This window comes from Phyllobates terribilis, unplaced genomic scaffold (genome assembly GCF_046119375.1).
Source record: "Phyllobates terribilis strain yellow unplaced genomic scaffold, ASM4611937v1 Scaffold_7__3_contigs__length_470593459, whole genome shotgun sequence".
Taxonomy (NCBI): domain Eukaryota; kingdom Metazoa; phylum Chordata; class Amphibia; order Anura; family Dendrobatidae; genus Phyllobates; species Phyllobates terribilis.
The window spans coordinates 391,114,754-391,132,949 of record NW_027362767.1 but is presented as its reverse complement, the minus strand read 5'-3'; the positions used below and the strand labels follow the sequence as shown (position 1 = coordinate 391,132,949).

Genomic DNA, 18,196 nt, shown 5'->3' with positions numbered 1-18,196 from the left:
ATGCCCCAGCCGCTGCCTCCTCCAATGCTGCTGCCGCCTCCTCTCCCACACCACAAAACAGTGAGCACTATGATTATAATGGGTACATTCTGACTATAAGACGCACCCCCTTTCCACCCCAAAATTTGGAGGAAAAAAAGTGCCTGTTATAGTCCGAAAAATACGGTATAACCCACAATGTTATGTGTATCGAGGAAATCATCTAGCCCCTTTTTTAAAAGCTGTTAAAGTGTCTGCCAAGTCTAAGTTCCTGTGGAGAGTAAAAGGCCAAACATATTTGTTGAAAACACTTACAAAGTGCTACTGTAGTAGGGCTTGGTTGTGGTGCAGCTCTGGCTCCCCAACGCACGTTTCACCCAGCTTTGTCAGGTGGCGTGTCTTAAAATGAGCAGGAAGGTAAGCATATATAGGTGGACTTAATTCTCCGGCAAGCAATAAAAAAAAAGAGCAGATAATATGACTGTCATAAAAAAACAACAAATCATGAAAAAAGACAGCAAATGACAGCTACAGTCAAATAATCAACTCGATAAACTTCACTTGCATGTGTATATAAAGAAGGTAAAATCCGGTGCAACATGCGATAAATCCCAACATGTCCCTAGGAGGGGAACAACTGGACGCATTTCGAGGACACAGCCCCTTTTTCATCAGTATGCAAATGAATTAAAAAACACATTTATAATAAAAACTGTGACCACCCCTAAACATGTGTGATAGATTAGTATTCAAATTAGGATATTAACTCCTACTTAGACAAGATTTGCATGCAACGAATTCTCATAGAATATTCAGATATAAACTTAGGAGAAAAAAAATAAAATAAATAAATATATATGTAATAAATTTGCCATATAAATGCACAGAACAGAACATGCATATAATATTGTAAATGCAAGTATATATGTATAATTTAATAAAAAACATTAGATCTGATCTATAATTCATACCTTGCGGTATTCGTGCATTTAATTTCAATATCCACAATTTTTCTTTGTTATGGAGCATTTTCTCCCAATTACCGCCACGATGGGGACGTGGTACTCTCTCTATGCCTCTAATATTTAATGTACTTATATTGTCCGCATGTACCTCCCTGAAATGTTTGGAGAGACCTGATAACCTGATGGATTTTGAGGCAGGATTTGCTCCTGTAATATGTTCTGATATTCTTGCTTTAAGGGCTCTGGTAGTATGGCCTATATAATATTTTAAACAGCTGAAACAAGTTGCCATATAGACAACATGGCAGGTGTTACAATTTATCTAAGACTCTGTCATATTTTCTACCTGTGTGTAGATCAGAGAAACTTGAACCCATAGCGACATACTTGCACATACCGCATCTATTTTCACCACATTTATACATACCGACATACTGTGACTTTGATCATGGTGTCTGGCATTACCATAGGAACTGTGTCCCTTGAAAAATGGGCACCGCCATTGACATTTTTCTGCCATTTGCATTTGTTGTTAGTAAATGAGCAATCTGTTTTCTGATGTATTGTTGTTGTTCTCCATGTAAAATCACTACGTAACTAAAACATTACATTCAATGCTAATGTTATTTCTTCTTTTAGGGCAGCCTGTTTACCCTAACAAGACTCTGATGTCTGCAACTTCTAATGTTATTACAAACCTAGTATTTGGAACACGCTATAGCTATGATGACAAGAGGTGGCAGAGATTTCTCCAGGACGGTCATGATGCTTTTCAACTCATCTCATCCATTTGGGGACAGGTGAGAATGTAATTTTGGCACTATAAATGCATCAAGGAGAGTCTCTCATTCTGGAGGACCTGACATTTCCATGATTATGTGGAAGGTCCAATGATTTCTGTAACAGTGTTAGTACCATCTGGTACTGGTTTAGTACCATCTTTTGATTTTACGTTTACATATTATTGTTGAAAAATGTTTCTCTACTGCACTCATCACCTCTTCCAGCGGCCGCCACTCGGTCACTAATTGCAGAGTTTAGGTATTGACAGTGCTTCATTTGCTGATGGGTGTCAGGGAACAGCTGGGGCATCATACAGATATCTCCCTGTTACCAAGTGTCACAAACCGGCAGTCAACTGCCTTCAATCGTCAGAACAGTTTTGCAATTGACGGATGATGGACTTATGGAATGAAGCCATTACATTTTATAAATTTATTCCAAAAAGTAGGCAGGGTTTACAAAAATATACTAAAGATATCACGAAAGGGGACAAAACATTACCGTATATACAATTCCATAAAATAAAAAGGGATAACAAAAGAAAAGTACTAAACCTGTGTCACGGAAATTACGCAGATCTTAACGGAGGGAAGCATTCCTTTTTGGAAAATGGTACAAAACTACAGTGAACTGTGCCTTCCAAGACTAACAATAATAATTCAAAATCTGTATTTATCAGATAGGATCTCCCCCTGGTGACCTCAGATTGGGGCTAGTCAATGGGATGTAGCTAGATTCCCAAAAATCATGGAATCCCCGATTTTCAGGATATCTGCCCACCTGGAGGCAGGAGATATTAATGCCATATTTCCTTTCATGATTTTAGCTTTCCATACATTGGAAACATGGCATTATTCATCTGTCTGATATTCATTTGGAGCTGATGTGCAAGCCACTCAGTGATGTAAGAAAATGCATTATGCTTGCCACTTCACCACAACACTGAAAATATATCTCCTATAACTAGAGGATCTACAGCGTTAACAAAAAAACTAAAAATTCAGAACTGGAATCAGCTCCACAAACTCTGCTATAATTCAAGGACGGAGGGGGAATGCACATCCATCTGGATGAACTATGAATGAACAATGTCCAGGAAAAACGTTAAAATTGATGTGCTTCTGGCAAAAAATACACTTAATCATGGTATCTGGAAACAGAAGGATAAGTAACACTTTATAGCAACAAGAAACTAAACAACAGAATCAACCAATGCAAAGACAAAACAGGTTACAATATCAGAAACGGTACTAAAGTGTCTCCCATGCAAAAAAATTGTCTAACTAATAAAAAAAAAAAATCATCTATTAAATTCATGCCACAGGGATAATGAGTGTTGCCACTTTTCACAATGCTGAAAATCTGTCTTCCCTGACTAGAGTACCTACGTCTTTTACAAACAAAGCAATATTCATAACGTTATCTTGGATTCTATGTATTTCATCTACAATTATCTCTCTTCTTTCTTCCTTGCAGCTGTATGATAGCTTTCCAGGAATCATGACTTATTTACCTGGGCCCCACCAAAAAATATTTAGTCTTCTCAAACCACTTGAAGATGCTGTGGAAGAATCGGTTAGAAGTCACCAAAAGACACTGGATCCAGCTTGCCCTCAAGATTTTGTTGATTGCTTTCTGCTCCGCATGAAACAAGTAAGTGGACACCTGAACATGACTGTAAATTAAATTTTGACGGTTTTGGAAAACTCATGTAAAGAACTGTATTATAATAGGTTAGTCAAGCTAGATATGCAATATACTGTTAATTGAAACTTCTCTGGTCAAGGATAGCTCAATAAATACCACTGACTTGCCTATTGTACAGAGAGATCAAGGAACTGCTATGAGGCATAAGTTAAGGGGAGTGACCTGACAATAACACTTTTTTTTTCTCCTTCCCCCATGACGGCACCACGGAGAGAGGGGATCCGCCCTTCAAGGACAGGAAACCTACAGATCAAAGGGCGGTGCCTCTCTCCCGCATCAGTTGGTTTCCTGTCCTTGATGGGATCCTACAGTCCGGCATACCTGCGGGGTGCCAGAAGACAGAAGTGGACGTTGTGGGATGCCAGGCCCGGCCAGTCCGATACAGGCAGCGGGGGTCACCCTGCCTCGGCTGGTGCGGTGTCCTGAGGCGCCACCGCTATGGTCAGTGGGCCTTTAGGGTGTGCGAAGGGAGGTCCAGACGAGGAGCAGTGGATCACGACCTCACCTTAGAGCTGTGAACTCTCCTGATGCAGGTTCTCTGGTGGGAGAGGCTGCGTGGGTGGCCCCAGCTCTGCACGTCAGTGAGAGAGCAGCTGTGGACCAGCGCCCCTGTCTGGGGTCGGCAGCTCCAGCTCCGTGCATCAGTGGATAAGCTTCTGTGGAGCTCTGCAATCCAGTGAGAGAGCAGCTGTGGACCTGCGCCCCTGTCTGGGGTCGGCAGCTCCAGCTCCGGGCATCAGTGGATAAGCTTCTGTGGAGCTCTGCACATCAGTGAGAGAGCAGCTGTGGACCTGCGCCCCTGTCTGGGGTCGGCAGCTCCAGCTCCGTGCATCAGTGGAGAAGCTGCTGTGGAACTGCGCAGCTCCAGCTCTGCACATCAGTGGGAGCAGTATTGCTCAGGCATGGACGGAGGTTGAGGAACAGGCCTGTGACTCGTTCCAGCCCCCGAATCCGTACAGCTGGTGGTGAGTGATCGTCGTGAATGTTTACATTGTTATGGGGCCCTTTCCTTGTTATGGTACTAGGAAAGGCTGAAGGATGTTAGCGCAAAACTCAAAATTGGGTGTGGGTGCGCTCTGTAAGACCCCATCTGGGCTAAGAGCATTGTGCTTTAAAAATCGGCTGGACCTTAGACCTCTAGGCTAAAGTTAGCCACATGTCTGGGTCGCACGGAGCCTCATGATTGGCCTTCAGAATTTACCACAAAAATAAGCCTCAATCTGCTCAGTAAATGTTAGGCTGTGTGCCCACGTAGCGTTTTTCAAGCGTATATGCTGCGGAATTTCCGCAGCGTAAACGCTTGTAAAACGCATGTATATCCGCACCCCATGGTCCCCAATGGCATTCCGCAATGTCAATGCCCATGCTGCGGATTTTTCCGCAGCGTATATGCTGCGGTCAAAAATCCGCAGCATGTTCATTAATTTTGCGGAAGCGCTGCGGGATCAATGTGCGGATGGTACCCAAGTCTGGAGGAGAGGAGACTCTCATCCAGACCTGGGTACCAAAGAACCTGTAAAAAAAAGAAAAAATAAAGTTTATACTTATCTTCTGATGTTTTCCCTCTTTCGCGCTGTTGTCTGAAGGACCTGCCACGTCATTGAGTCATGTGACCCATCACATGACTCAATGACGTCACCGCAGGTCCTGCACACAACAGCGTGAGCCGCTCAAGACTCCGGACGGGGCAGAGAATGCATCGGTAGGTGAGTATAAACTTTATTTTTTACCATTCGGATTCTTTTTTTTAACTATTACTTGGTCACACTATATAAATCCATGCCGGTTGCATGGATTTATATAGTGTGAACAAGTTGTCAAGCACTTTTCCAAGTGATGCTTTAAATCACTTGGAGAAGTGCTTGATAACCCGCATGCGGAAATGCATGCAAAGACGCCTCACAAACGCTTCTACCTGGCGGGAAAACTGCATGTAATATCCGCATGCGATTTTCCCGCCAGGGAGAAGCGTAAAAAATATGCTTCAGGTCCGCAACGTGGGCACTTGGCCTTAAACTAACACTGAGGTCTTTTTACTGTTGTCCTCCAGTCTGTTTAATCCATCCATAGGACGGCACATGGTGTTAATACAGCACATGGTCTCTGTGAAGGTCTGCTGTCCAGCTGCGTCTCATCAGTTGGCTCCTTCGGGTGGGGCTAGTCTGACAATTGAGATTTACCACCCAAAGGAAAGGTTTATCCTTCATTCAGATGGATTTCTTTTTTTTAAAACCTTTATCTGAGCGCAGTGCCTTTATAAGCCTCTTTGCGCTCACAAAGAGCACATCATAGCACTTTATATCACGTCATAGTGCCTCATGGCACATCATAGCGTTGTGCCTCATGGCACATCATAGCGTTGTGCCTCATGGCACATCATAGCGTTGTGCCTCATGGCACATCATAGCGTTGTGCCTCATGGCACATCATAGCGTTGTGCCTCATGGCACATCATAGCGCGGTGCCTCGCGGTGCCTCGCGGCACATCATAGCGCGGTGCCTCGCGGCACATCATAGCGCGGTGCCTCGCGGCACATCATAGCGCGGTGCCTCGCGGCACATCATAGCGCGGTGCCTCGCGGCACATCATAGCGCGGTGCCTCGCGGCACATCATAGCGCGGTGCCTCGCGGCACATCATAGCGCGGTGCCTCGCGGCACATCATAGCGTGGTGCCTCGCGGCACATCATAGCGCGGTGCCTCGCGGCACATCATAGCGCGGTGCCTCATGGCGCGGTGCCCCACGGCACATAATGGCACGGTGCCCCACGGCACATGGCGCGGGCACATTATGGCGCGGTGCCCCACGGCACATTATGGCGCGGTGCCTCTTGTCAGTGCCCTTTTAGTACCTAATGGGACCTCATAGTGTCTCTCAGTGCTTCAGGGTGCCCCTGTGCCTTGTAGTGCTTTTATAGGGTGTCTGTGCCTCATAGTCCCCCTTCGTAAGGGTACTGGTTCCACAGCTAAGTTTGTCTAACAAAACCAGGTTTTGGCAAGCTTACCGAATTCAGGGGGAAAAATATCCTAGCCTCTGTTTTGAGACTGAGGGTAGCAGTATTCCTGGCTAGTACTCAGCTGGCTCGGTGAAATGCCGATTGGAGGCAGGTAACAAGAGCGCTTCCTTAGTTTTGCAAGCTAATAATAAACCTTGTACGTTTTCACCCTTAAAGGTAAGAGGCATCATGTAGTGCTCATACAGCCATTGTGGGTTTGGTCCAATCGAGCGCAGTTTTCTTGCTTTTTTACATGTTGCACAGAAGTCGTAAACTTTAATATTTCTGGTCTTGTCCAAGTACTGACTAAATAGGACAGACCCTGACTACTCATATACAGCTTAACTAACCCAGCTCGATCAAACAAAACAATATTTATCCAAGGTAATCACTGATACTTGTGGAGTCTGGCCTGTGTCTCTGATTAGCTCCAAGACACATACCATCTGCTCTGCTCTCCAGCAGTCTGACTAAGGTGAATGCCTAGCCTGCTCTGGTGCTTAGCTCTCCAGGGGCCCTAATCAAGACTGGTAAAGCTATTATTTAACCCAGTCCTACCTGGGTTTGCTTCAACCCGAAGGTGCTACTGAGATTCCTGAGAGTCGGATCATTGGAAATGGACTCTAGAAGAACTGCTAGTGAATCTGCAGTTCCAGACTGCAATATAGTAGTATACTCATTTAAGGAGGTATACAATCAGGTTCTAATTCACATGAAACATCAAATTCCTGAGAATAGTTCTTGGTATAAATGAAGATTTAGGCTTTCAGTTTGTGTCCTTCCATTCAGATGTTAATGAGCCTTAAGGCTTTATGGAGAATTATAGTAGTTAGGACAACTCTCATATCGAAGGAAGAGGCATTAACAATAGTTTACCTCAACTGTTTCAAAATTATCGGCAGACCCATCGAGTGCTGCAAAACTCACTGGGCAGTGAGTAAGAGCCCTAGTCTCCCAAGGTAGAATAAGGAGTCCTGCCATATGTCGAAATTAAAAGCAGTCTGGCCACAACTCTGAACAAGGCAATATTGCTGTTAATAAGTAATCTCTTACATTCCAGTAGTAGCATGGTCACAGGTACACACCCATGGGCTGTCTTTAAAGACCCGGTTCCTCCAACCTGAAGAAGCTTTAGGCAGTATATAAGAAAGTTCCATTCATCTGTACATGGTCACCATGTAAAGGTCTTGTCATACAATAGAGTAGCTTTATCTTACATAAACCATTATGGAGGAACTCTGTCAAGATCCCTAATGACACTTATGTCTAATCAGTTCAGATGGCGAAGTCTCACCTTTTATCTTTAACAGCACCTCATATAAAGAGGAAGAGAAGTGCAAGTGGACCTTTTTAGCCGTGGACTACTGGAACAGTGTCCAAACTTCATTGAATAAGCAAGGAATGTGAAAGTGAGTTTGGATCTAGGCCCATTTTCAGTCCAAAGATGGCACCCTGGGATGTGAATCTAGTGCTTACGGCTGTAGCAAGCCTTTGCTTGAACCCATAGATTCAGGGTCTCACAAATAAAGACTATTATCCCGGTGGCCCTGACTTCAGCATGGTAAGTTTATGACATTCAAGCTTTTTTGGTTAATCCTTTGTTTATACAGATCCTAGAAGATGGGTCGGTTCCGGAGCTACCTGATCTTCTGAAGATAGCTTCTAATTTCCATAGAAGTCAAGAAATTATGCACCCTACTTTCTGTGCTAATCCAGGGAATCCATGGCAGAACAATAAGAAGCCTCCTGGGCGGAGAAGGCCGGTGCTGCGATAGAGCAGATATGTAGAGCGGCAACCTGATCTTCGCCCTCTACCTTCTTTAATCACTGCCGGCTAGTCTTAACCTCTTTTTTGGACCTTGCTTTCGGGAGAAGGGTTCTGGAAGCTGTGGCCCCCCCCTAATGAGTCACTTCTCTGTAATTCTCTCCGTGGTGCCGTCATGGGGGAAGGAGAAAGACGTAGTTACTTACCGGTAACGGGATTTCTCAGAGCCCATGACGGCACCCGTACATTCCCTCCCTTCACGTGTGGGTGCGCACACTTATTAGTTAATTATTGTAGCCACGTGGTGTGCTCGACGAGGTCTTAAATTGTAAAAATTTTTGTTACTAACCTGGTGGTCCTCTCATGCTCTGTAAACAACTGATGCGGGAGAGAGGCACCGCCCTTTTATCTATAGGTTTCCTGTCCTTGAAGGGCGGATCCCCTCTCTCCGTGGTGCCATCATGGGCTCTGAGAAATTCTGTTACCGGTAAGTAACTACATCTTTCATATAGTGACAACCATTGTCAATATTCCCTACATACCAACTCCCAAGGAACATATGGAGGCTTCTGGAAAATATAGATACCCCCTTCAGACTTGGAAAAACTCTACTTTGATGCCTCAGAAGCCTTCTAGCATCTTTGAAAAGCCATCTTACCCCAAACATTTTTCATTGCTTTGGAATCCAGGGGCACATTCAGGGACAGGAAAGGAGCACTGATAGGACTTGACCTGCCAGAAAATGGTGAGACTATGTAAGTTAAAAAATTAATCTCATGCAAAGCTATTTTGAAATGTTGCAAGTGTATTATATGCTATAGTAGGAGGAGTATGGATATTTCTGGTTGGGTTCATCAGTATAGGACTATCCTCTATGGACCATAGTGGAGAACCACTGAGAGTAGTAGCTTTCACTCTGGTGGATCAGGCCTGCCCAAACATTACATAGCCATTAATTCTACATATTCTCGCTATAGTTTTATCATGTTATATACAATCAGACTATGAAGATGTAGGGAGAGATACCACTGTATCAAAGGAAAATCTCAGAACAAAGTGAAATTTACACTGCTCAAAAAATAAAGGGGACACTCAAATAACACATCCTAGATATGAATGAATGAAATATTCTCATTGAATACTTTGTTCTGTACAAAGTTGAATGTGCTGACAACAAAATCACACAAAAATCATCAATGGAAATCAAATTTATTAACCAATGGAGGCCTGGATTTGGAGTCACCCCCAAAATTAAAGCGGAAAAACACACTACAGGCTGATCCAACTTTGATGTAATGTCCTTAAAACAAGTCAAAATGAGGCTCAGTATTGTGTGTGGCCTCCACGTGCCTGTATGACCTCCCTACAATGCCTGGGCATGCTCCTGATGAGGTTGTGGATGGTCTCCTGTGGGATCTCCTCCCAGACCTGGACTAAAGCATCCGCCAACTCCTGGACAGTCTGTGGATGGAGCGAGACATAATGTCCCAGATGTGCTCAATCCTGTTCAGGTCTGGGGAACGGGCGGGCCAGTCCATAGCTTCAATGCCTTCATCTTGCAGGAACTGCTGACACACTCCAGCCACATGAGGTCTGGCATTGTCCTGAATTAGGAGGAACCCAGGGCCAACCGCACCAGCATATGGTCTCACAAGGGGTCTGAGGATCTCATCTCGGTACCTAATGGCGGTCAGGCTACCTCTGGCGAGCTCATGGAGGGCTGTGCGGCCCTCTAAAGAAATGCCACCCCACACCATTACTGACCCACTGCCAAACTGGTCATGCTGAAGAATGTTGCAGGCAGCAGATCGCTCTCCATGGCGTTTACAGACTGTCACGTCTGTCACATGTGCTCAGTGTGAACCTGCTTTCATCTGTGAAGAGCACAGGGCGCCAGTGGCGACTTTGCCAATCCTGGTGTTCTGTGGCAAATGCCAAGCGTCCTGCACGGTGTTGGGCTGTGAGCACAACCCCCATCTGTGGACATCGGGCCCTCATACCACCCTCATGGAGTCGGTGTCTAACCGTTTGTGCAGACACATGCACATTTGTGGCCTGCTGGAGGTCATTTTGCAGGGCTCTGGCAGTGCTCCTCCTGTTCCTCCTTGCACAAAGGCCGAGGTAGCAGTGCTGCTGCTGGGTTGTTGCCTTCCTACAGCCCCCTCCACGTTTCCTGGTATCTACTCCAGCCTCTGGACACTGTGCTGACAGACACAGCTAACATTCTTGCCGCAGCTTGCACTGATGTGCCATACTGGATGAACTGCACTACCTGAGCAACTTCTGTGGGTTGTACTATAGACACCGCCTCATACTACTGTACCTCTAGGGGTCAGAGGAATGGCAAAATGAAAAAGTGACCAAAACACTCCTTTTATAGGGGGTATCTTGCTAATTGCCAATCATTTCTATCAGTTGTCTGTTCCATTTTCATAACAGCAGAAGAAATTGATTCACAATCAGTGTCGCTTCATAACTGGACAGATAGATTTCACAGAAGTGTAATTGACTTGGAGTTACATTGTGTTGTTTAAGTGTTCCCTTTATTTTTTTGAGCAGTGTATATTGAAGCATTACATAAACTCTTTTAGCGTAGCTTTGCATTCATAACTAACTTAAAAGATCTTTATATCAAGTCTGTCAGCACAAAATGACTGATCAAACCAAGCACATGCACTCAGTGCACCATTGGCATAGCTAGCAGTTCAGTGCACCTTCCCTACTTGTTTTGCATCTAATTCCACCCCTGTCTACCTTCATGGACAGCTCTGGTGGGAAGGTGCGCTGTACTGCTATACCGCACCAAAGATGCACCGACCACCTCTACTTGGTTTAAACAGTCAATTTTTGCTTACAGACTCCCTTTATTGTTCTCCTTGGTAAAGTTGTATGCAGTAAAAATGATTTGATACCTTTTTGGGTTCTTTTATTTTCAAAGGAAGAAAAGAATGACAATACAGCTTTTACCATACCAAATCTTGTAGCAACGATATATGACATGATCCTTGGTGGCGCTGACACTACTACAATTTCAGTAAACTTTGGTTTCTTAATACTTGCAAAGCATCCCGAGATACAAGGTAAGTAGTCAGGTGTATACTATCTGGTACCTCCACAGATTTCCTTCAGATGTGTGAGATGGCCTTTCGAAAACAGATTCAGGACAACCCAATGTGCCCTTAGAAAACTCCTCACAGTGGTAAATATCATTCACACATCTGTAATATGTTTTTAAGTCATGACATATTACTTCCAAGACATTGATAGGTTTTTATAGAACGACAGGATGAAATGAAAAATGAAAAATTCATATCTAGAATTCGGAGATGATGTATTGGCCAACTTACCAATCAGCTGCCCCCTCAAAGAGTTAATTGAATGCCTGAACTGAGAGTTGAACTCCCATTGATCTGATGATGATGATGATGATGATGATGATGATGATGATGATGATGATGATGATGATGATGATGATGATGATGATGATGATGATGATGATGATATTATTATTATTTTTATTACTATTTTCATAAAATATTAACAATATTGTAATCCTGAGTACCGCCTAAACTTTTCTATTCTTTTATGAATACTATATAGTAAATAATATCCAACTGATACTACATTACCATTTTTGAGTTGTCAATGTGAAAAGCATCTCTAATTATTATTGCTTATTTAAGATGGACAAATCATTTCTTGATTAATCAATTTCAATTAAATTTGCTAAAAATTCCAGATTCATGGAAATGCTAAACTTTTTGGGTTTCAATTTACATGAATCCAGCGAAATGCTGGCCAACTGGACACCACTTCTACTGACTGATTCTAGTGAATCTGCCCAAAATTGATTTTGGGATATTCGTTCCTCTCTATTTTATATCTACTGTATTTCATTCTGTTTTCATTTCTATGTAAGACATTGTAAAGGCTTGAAACAGCATAAGCCGACTATCTGTAAATTTCATGTATTGACCTACAGATAAAGTCCATAAGGAGATTGACGAAGTGATTGGACAAGAGAAGGAGCCCAGGGCAGATGACCGGAACCACATGCCTTATACAAACGCGTTCATACATGAGCTATTGAGATATAGTGATGTCTTCCCAATGGGTATTGTGCGATCCACCACAAGGCATGTAAACTTTCATGGCTACAACCTCCCCAAGGTAAACCTCTGCAATTAATATAGCGACATTGAGACTAAAGCCCCCGTCTCACATAGCGAGATCGCTGCTGTGTCACGGTTTTGGTGACGCAACAGCGACCTCACCAGCGATGTCGCTATGTGTGAAACTTTGCAGCGATCAGGCCCCTGCTGTGAGGTCGCTGATCGCTGCAAAGTGTCCTGGACCATTTTTTGGTCGTTGCCCTCCCGCTGGTCAGCACACATCGCTGTGTGTGACCAGCGGGAGCAGCGATCAGGCTGGTAACCATGATAAACAGCGGGTTACTAGGGGCACACGCGCACTTAGTAACCCGCTGTTTATCATGGTTATGAGCCTGCTAAAGTGAGCGGTAACCTCCCGTTCACCGTAGCAGAGTGGTAACCATGATAAACAACGGGTTACTAGGTGCGCGTGTGCCCCTAGTAACCCGATGTTTACCATAGTTACCAGCCTGCTCCTGCTTCAGCAAGCTGGTAAAGGGAGCTGGACATCGTGGAAAGATTCTTTCCATGATGTCGCTGCTCCCCTCATCGTTGGTGAGCATGCCTGTTTGACAGCTCACCAGCGACCACATAGCGACGCAGCAAAGATCCCTGACAGGTCGTATCATTGTCGGGATCGTTGCGGCGTCGCTAAGTGTGACAGGGCCTTAAGGTTGGATTTTTCAAGAAGGCTTAAAACTGTTGGTTTCAACAATGAAGATGGCAGTTTTCACCCAATTATGTAGATCTTCCTAAAGTTTCAAACTCTTAACAAATTTTTTGCATTTGAAAGATTAGTGGTGTATGGTGGTTTTAGGTTAACATCTCCATAGAAGTGGAACAAGTGTGGGAAACTAAACTGTGTAGCATAGCCCCTCATTAAAGAATCGCTCCCATCATACGCTTTATCCTCTTAATATATTGCTGTCATCATATTTATATGGCACTGTGTACTTACAATTGCTCACTTTGCCTTTGTACCCCAGTTAATTCTTCTATTTTTCTCTTCTGTATGTAGAAACAGGAAGTCTCTTGTCCCTGCCTCCCCCTCTTCAACTCCTTACCCAGCTGCTTCGCCCCCCCGCACACTCCCCTTGCTGTACTTTTGCAGTGACACATAACTTGTGCAAAGTAAATTGACCTCCTGTTTCTGCATAGAACTTAGAAGGATTCAGCCAGTCTGTTTTTAATCACATGATGTTATAGACCTAATGGAAAAGAGAAGAATTGGCTGGGTAGAAAGGCAAAATGAGCAATTGTAAGTGCACAGTGCTATATAATAAGATGATTGCAATATATTAAGAGGATAAAAACTTTGATGGGAGGAGGAGTGCTTCTTTAAATCTGTATAGGAGCGGAAATGCTATATAGTTTTCACATCAACAGATGACTCTCCAAGCGCGTTGATTTTTCGTTCAAGCTTTGCTACATCTGGTAGTAAAGGTCACGAGAAGTTAAAGAGTAACTTAGTTTTGAAAACCTCTTCATATATAGTAGCACCTTTAAAAGTCCAATAGTCCCTATTGATCTTTCAAAGCCCCCTGGCGAGACGATTGAGGTGCTGTTCGGACTCAGTAGAGCATCCCCCACCTACCTGCAGGGTTTTTAGCTTCAAATGAGTTGGACTCTGTGTACTGTATATTCTTTACAAATGTTTGGGAAATAGGAATGTAGTCAACTTTCTAATATAAGTTTTTAGGGTTGCATCTGTCAACAAACTGCTGAGTGGTTTCAAGGCAGCTGGTGATGACAACTTTGGACAAATATATAGCAGAAGTTTAAAAAAATGTCTATGCCTTAAAAGAAAATCATCCTCAGTCTTGACATGTCTTTTTGCAATCTTTATAAAAAAAAATGCATAGTTATTCTTCTGTTATTCAACCAGAATAATATGTGAATTGACTAACATCTGGGGCTAACATTCCCATTGTTAAAGGAGTGTGCACCTACACAGTCTAATACAGCCATCATTCATTGGACAATATCAGATAGCGGAGGGACATACCCCCTGCTGAAAACACCCAATTGTCAATTTATTCATACATACGCAAAAGAAATACCAGAGGAACAGTATACCACTGAGCTCTAACAAAAAATTCTTCAACTTTTTATACCAAGGATAATACAGGTAGTTTCTAAAATAGACATGGACAGAGGTCCTCCTTAAAGATCAGATCACAATTATATTAGCAAATATAATCTAAAATTGACCATGCTTACTTTGTATACCTGTTGACTTGAAGGGTTATTCTAACATGATCAATAGTTAAAATGCAAACCTGCTTGTAAGAACAAAAACAATTTACTTTTAATTTTATATTTTACTGCTTGTTTTCTAAGCTACCGTCCATCTCTGCAGTCTGTCAGCAGTGGATGGTCTCCTAGACAAGTAACATGGCTCATACAAGCTCTTTGCTATAGAGTTTGCAGTTACTGGTCTAAGACTGTATCGATCAGTGGATTTCACCTGCTTCAGTGACCCTGTGCTCCACTAATAATGCAAAGGCAAAACTGTCTCTGCTTGCAGCATTGGAGAGTGCACAGTTTGGGTTAGTGACGTCAACGGTCAATCATCAGGAGTGCACTCTTTTTTTTTTTTTTCCTCCCAGGACCATGGCTGTCACCAGGAATTTCAGGGCCCCATACTGACAAAATTTTTGGGCCCCCTTAAGACTCCACCCCAGCTCCGCCTCCTCCCCTCTAACGTTCCACAGTCCCACTGTCCACTCTTAGAAAAATTCCACTTCTGCACCACGTCCTCACAAATCACACATTAGGGGCTCACTCACATTAGCGTATAAAAAATGGCTCTGAAGTTGCTCCTGTGAAGTTGTACAAGTGAAATCCATATGTTTCAACTTATGTCATGTGAGTGTGCGATTTTTTTTTTTTTTTTTTTTTTTATTCTCCTCACATCCATATGAAATGCATATGCAATCCTTATGCTCTCGCATCGGTACTATACGCTAATGTGACCCTGGCCTTAGGAAGAAAATGACTTTGCCTTCGGACCACCTCTTTAAAAAAAAAAAAAAAAAAAAAAAAGCCTTCCAATAACTTTTTTCCCTTAAAGGAAATCTGTAACCACTTTGGAGTTATCAGACCTCTATTATGGCCATACAAGGTATAGAAAAGTAAATCTATACATACCTGTATGGCCCATAGTAGAGGTCTGATTGCAGAGAGAAGCGCTTTGATCAATTCAATCAATTTTATTTTGTACAGGCTTGGCGTCCGGGGGAAGGGAAGCAATCCCCCCCCTATGTGCTTATTATTCCCCCAAATCCCCGCCTGTATGCTTAATTGTCATATCCCCCCCCCCCTCCCCTGCACATCACAGGGCCCTGTGATGTGCACCCTGCTCCCTCATGTGCCGGGCGTGTGCAAAGCGCCGTTCACATAGAGCGCGCTTTGCTTTATCCCGGCCCCGTTTCTCTGTGCACTGCGCCGCAGGTTTCTATTGCACAGGCGCTGGTCAGTGAAATTGACTACCCGGCGCCTGCGCAATAGAAACCTGCGGCGCAGTGCACAGAGAAACAGGGCCGGGATGAAGTCCAGGATTTTATTATATAATTTGAGAACAGCATGATGTAGGGACTGAGACCCTTATTTCAGTGATGTGTTGCTTGGCTGCATGCTGTCATTTTTATAAAATCCCTGTTTTCTCTGCCTCAGATCTAGCAGAGCTTGAAATGTTGAGCTCTGTATATCCCCACCCAAACCACTGATTGGCAGCTTTCTGTGCACACTGTTTATTGGCAGAAAGCTGCCAATCAGTGGTTGGGAATGGGGTTACATAGAGCAGGAGGACTAGGAGGCATGAGATGCATATTCCTCTAATGATGATCTCCTGCTGATAAAACAGTGATTTTATTAAAACAACAATAACACACAGTCCCATTAGTGACACATCACTGGAATCATCATCTCTGTCTCTACATCATGCTGCTCTCAGATTACATAACATAAACTTGATGATACATTCCATTTAAGGGGCTGCTCATGGCAGCCTTTTGTCTTCTAAAAGACAATGAACACATGCCATGATACAACCCATCAGTAAATGACAACTTATGTGTTACATGTATTCATAATTTCTTTTTTCTTTTCAGGGTACTGATGTTCTTACATTGTTGACAACTGTATTGCATGACCCCTCACAATTTGAAAAACCGGAAGAGTTCAATGTCAATCACTTTTTGGATGAGAATAATAAATTTAAGAAAAATAATGGATTTCTGGCATTTTCCGCAGGTTTGGATATTTTATACTTACAGTACTCCTCTTACATTGTGCCTATATATTTATTCTATTTCTTCAAATCACCTACAAATTCTGCATGCAAAGAATCTCCTAATGCTTAATTGAATGCAATTAGCAGCCACGTAATTACATGCCACTGACTAGTATTCAGCTCATCCCCTCCTAACTTACATTTTCTTATCTCTATATTGGATGTAGTTGGAATAATTTCATCTATAACTATTTTTTCTACAAGCAATGTGTAGCTCTTTAACATGAGTCGGTTGAATCAAGGTGAATTTACTTCGAATTTCATAAAAAAATAGCTATTGAACCCGTTCTACGCCCGGGTGGTGAGCATTTTTATTGGTATATGGTCTCCCATGCTGGTATGTGTGGTATGTGCTGCCCCCTTCCTGGTATTTGTGCTGCCCCCATCCTGTCCCCACCATCCTATCCCGGTATGCGTGGCACCCCTCATCCCCATTCCCGGTATGCGTGGCTCCCCTCATCCCCAATCCCGGTATGCGTGGCTCCCCTCATCCCCATTCCCGGTAGGCGTGGCTCCCCTCATCCCCATTCCCGGTAGGCGTGGCTCCCCTCATCCCCCAATCCCGGTAGGCGTGGCTCCCCTCATCCCCAATCCCGGTAGGCGTGGCTCCCCTCATCCCCAATCCCGGTATGCGTGGCTCCCCTCATCCCCAATCTCGGTATGCGTGGCTCCCCTCACCCCCCAATCCTGGTATATGCATGGTCCCCTCACCCCACAATCCTGATGTGTGGCCCCCTCATCCCTTTCACACTGTACACACATACAAAAATAAAACAGTTATACTCCCCTTTCTTCTCTGTACGCTGCAGCGTCTTGTTCTGCCGGAGGCCAGGGGAGGAGAGCGGTGCCCGAGCACCGCGCTATCCGGCGCAATTTTGCTGAAGACACACTGTAAATGTATCTTCAGTAAAATGGCGAAGGATAGCGCTATGCGCACGTGCCGCTCCGACGCCTCACTCCTGCCCCCGGTCTCCGCGGCAACCGCACCTCCCGGTCAAGTAAGTATGCACGTATGGCGCCGCAGATCGCGGTATGCGTTCAGTGTCTACACATACCGCGATCTCCGGCGCCATACACCTCCTCTTACCTGTAACGGCTGGATGCCTGCTTCTGTCTGGAGCCAGACTGCGCGTCACGCATGCGCAGTCTATCGAGGCTTCAGACAGAGGCACGCATCCCCGGTAATATTATAGATTTGGTGGATTTGATTCACTCAAATTAAACAAAATGGCAGCCTTGATTGTTTTTTTTTTAGTGCAAGGAAGGATAAAAAAACACAACACTCTCCTTACTGATCCTCAACTAGTCCTCCATGGCTCATTTCCTGTCTCAAGATCTGATCTTCTCTTCCATTTTGACTCTTTGGTGCTCCTGGTGCTGACTGGATCTCATGTCACGTCATGATGTTATGATGTCACATAAGGTCTAGACAGGTGCCAAAGAGAAAAGAAGACTGAAGATCGAAGAGAAAACCGGAGCCAGAGCTAATGTGGCTAAGCATATTTCTGCAGACTAGCTCATCTCTAATGGGTGATGTCCAGACTTTAGAGAAATTT

At 43.9% G+C, this 18,196-nt stretch overlaps 1 protein-coding gene across 1 annotated transcript in view; it reads left to right on the top strand.

The window, feature by feature from the left end:
* The window catches only part of LOC141154952 (cytochrome P450 2G1-like), a 61,645-nt gene that overhangs the window by 25,658 nt on the left and 17,791 nt on the right, over nucleotides 1–18,196 (top strand). The window contains exons 4-8 of the mRNA XM_073641531.1: nucleotides 1,584–1,744; nucleotides 3,204–3,380; nucleotides 11,134–11,275; nucleotides 12,178–12,365; nucleotides 16,459–16,600. Coding sequence (XP_073497632.1) covers nucleotides 1,584–1,744; nucleotides 3,204–3,380; nucleotides 11,134–11,275; nucleotides 12,178–12,365; nucleotides 16,459–16,600 — 810 coding nt within the window. The remainder of the gene's footprint in view (nucleotides 1–1,583; nucleotides 1,745–3,203; nucleotides 3,381–11,133; nucleotides 11,276–12,177; nucleotides 12,366–16,458; nucleotides 16,601–18,196) is intronic.